The sequence below is a fragment of the Gavialis gangeticus genome, unplaced genomic scaffold (genome assembly GCF_001723915.1).
Source record: "Gavialis gangeticus isolate Ggan-Ray unplaced genomic scaffold, GavGan_comp1, whole genome shotgun sequence".
Classification (NCBI taxonomy): Eukaryota; Metazoa; Chordata; order Crocodylia; family Gavialidae; genus Gavialis; species Gavialis gangeticus.
In genome coordinates, this window is record NW_017728980.1 from 6069422 (window position 1) to 6072381 (window position 2960).

General features: G+C 56.6%; 1 protein-coding gene across 1 annotated transcript in view; it reads right to left on the reverse strand.

The window, feature by feature from the left end:
- The window catches only part of LOC109292125 (dispanin subfamily A member 2b-like), a 9457-nt gene extending 6600 nt beyond the window's left edge, over window positions 1-2857 (reverse strand). The window contains exon 1 of the mRNA XM_019509403.1: window positions 2699-2857. Coding sequence (XP_019364948.1) covers window positions 2699-2833 — 135 coding nt within the window. The 5' untranslated portion in view covers window positions 2834-2857. The remainder of the gene's footprint in view (window positions 1-2698) is intronic.
- Between the last annotated feature and the right edge of the window lie 103 nt (window positions 2858-2960).

The window sequence follows — 2960 nt, forward strand, 5'->3', positions numbered from 1 at the left end:
GGGGAAAAAAAAAAAAAAAAAAAAAAATCGATGCAGGAAAGAACCCACACACGCATGCTGCTCCAGGAATCCTGGTTTATGATGAAAGAATAGGTTTGGCAGCAACAGCCCTCTTACCCTGCGTGTGTACTGCCTCTAGGGCACGATGATTCCCCTTTGTACTAATTTGGCCTGCCCTGAGCAAGGCTAAATAGCACAGCACTTAAAACAACAGGAGCTTGTCTGTGAGGCTGCCGGCGTTCTTCGCAATGCTGCAGTGCTGTCTTTTTTAGCAGCTGCAGGACCTGGGTGGCAGAAGACGCAGCTGGAGTAGAAGAAAGTTCTGCATGAGACCTGGAGCCCGGTACGGGGAGAAACAGCCTGCTGAGCAGGAGCAGGTCATTGGTGCAAGGAAGCATGTGGGATTCACGCAAGTGTACCCAGCAAGAGAGTTGGGGGCCAGCCCATGCTCTCTTTGAAGGGACAGATCCCAGAGATCCAGGGTCTTAATGGTCAGGAAAATGATATGGAGCTCACAGGCTAATGCTTGCCAGCCAGAGGGGCAGTTTGAAACTCAGATACATGGAGGCACGGGGTTACCCAGGTGCTGGAGGGAGTACCGCATCCAGCCACTCCAGAGCAGTGTATGTCCAGCTGAATCCCCTCCCCCCCACCTACACATCTGGGTGGAAAGCCAGGTGCCCAATGTCAGGTGTTAATAGGGAGACAGGCATGGCCTAGACCTTGCTGAAGCTCCAAGTGCTGGCATATCACATGAAGCCCTGGGGCCAGGTCCAAGGGGAAAGCTAAGTGCCATCCGGCCAGACCCTGCTGAGACCCCCAGGGGGGATCCCAGAGCCTGCACCCTTTGACAGTGCACCTGGGAAACAATATTGCTTGTTCAGGGCAGAGCCCAATGTTCGTTCCAGGGCAGGAGCAAGCTGATGTGAGCAAACCCAGGGGCTGCTTTTCTGCCAGAATGCGGCATATGGAAGCAGAGGGTGATGGCTGCTCCCTTGGGGCTTGCCACGGGAAAGGAGGGCTGGGGAGCTCAGCACACCTTCTCTGGAGGTGGGGAAGTGGGATGGTCTTGTGCAAGAGTCCTATGGCACATGAGTGCTTGGATGCAAGTCAAGGGAAGCCAGGTATCAGATGTCCATTGCCTCTCTTCACTGTGGAAAGTGGGGTGTCGCCACAGAGCACCCCAACTCCTGACCCACCAGACACCTCCACACCTGGCCCAGAGATGGGGACAGACACTTAGAGAAGGCAGGTCCACAATGGCAAAAGGGGAGAGCCAAACCCCTTCTTTACCTGGCTCTGGGTAACTGGTGCTCAGGAGGCACCACTTACACTTAGCTTGGCAGACCAGATCTGTGGGGGCACTACAGCTGCAGGGAGAAGTCCGAGGCAGCGAGCACAGGAGCAGAAAGCAGGTCTCCAAGAACGTGCAAGTTTTGGTGTGAAGCAAAGACTGCTCAGGCTGCCTTGAACCCAAGCTCCCTCCCCAGCAGAGCTGCTGTGTACAGTACTCAGATGCTTAGAGGTCAAAGCCAGTAACCTTGCCTGTGCCCACCTGCCAGGGTCCCTTCATGGTCCCTCACATCTGGTGGCCCAGGAAATGCAAACAGTGACAGCAGTGCGCAGTCTCACACACCAGTCTGCCTACCTCTGCAAGCACGCGACCGTCCAGCATTGCAGTCTCCGTTCTCCTCCAGGGCTCAGCATTATTAGAGTATCTTACCAACACCACGGGGCTGTCCCCTGGCCTTCTGGGGTTACGCCGCTCTAGGAACTGTGCAAATACAGAGCTGGTTCATGGTGTTCATCTCACCAGAATGTATATTATGTATCACCCACCTTCCCTGTTACCAGAAGAGGACAAAAGCATGCAAACGCTTCTTGTGAAGAGCAGAGTTTCATCCAGAGTGAACTGCATGTGGGTCAGATTACTGCACTGAGACCAACAAGACTTTCTGGTAGCGGTGCTCTTATCTCTGGTCATGCTTTCAGAGGAGCTCAAGGGAGTTAGGTACTTGCACTGAGTTTCAGCTGGAGCCGGGTACTCGTCCCTGTCGTTTGTGTGCAGGGCCAGATCTGGGGGTGGGGATGCACCCCGCCTGGGTCCACCCAAAGTTTGAAACCCGCTGCCTGGAAGTGGCAGCAGCATTTCTATTCAGGCAGCAGTGAGGGAGGCCATTGACTCGGTGGCTCATTAAGATCTACCCAATTCCCTCTAAACTCTTCAGTCTGGGCCGTTAGCCAACCTCCCTCCTTCTTTCTAACAGCCTGGCTGGTGGGCTTGCCGAGCTGGCGCTTCTTCCGCCCTTCCGTTGCCTGCTCCTGGGACCCAAGCTCCCATTTTGAGGCCATTCCCGGTTAATGAAAGGCCCATTTTTAACTTGTTTCAGTAAAGTTGTATTTGACAGACGTTTTTTTAACTCATTCCAATAAGATTATATTTGAATTTACCTCATTCCCACAGGGTCCTCTTTCTTTTTTGGTATCGGCCTTAAATTGAAGCCCCTCAGCTTTTTACTACAGCTCCTAGTTTCCTTTGACCCACAGAAAAGCCGGTGGGGTGGGGTGTACGCCCCTCCCCGCTTTCCCAGGTCCCAGGTGGGCTCGCGGCACCCGCGGAGCTGCCCCTCCCGCCCGAGGCAGGATCAACCGCTCCACGCCGGCCCCGCGGCGCCCCCTACCCGCGGGGAGGCCCTACCTGCCCCGAGTAGTACACGGCGACCAGGCCGAGCGGGAGGCAGCAGCACAGGATGTTGAAGACCGACCACCACTTGTAGCTGCGCACGGGCTCCGGCTCCAGCGGCGCGTAGGGGACGCGGCTCTCGGGCTCCATGGTCGGCGCGTGAAGGGCCGGGGCCGGGGCCGGGACCGAGTGGTCGGCGCCGCCCCGCGCGGGAGGAAACCGGGGCACGGGACACGTGGCCCGGCCCCTCCTCGCCCGGCGGCTCACTGCCCCGGAC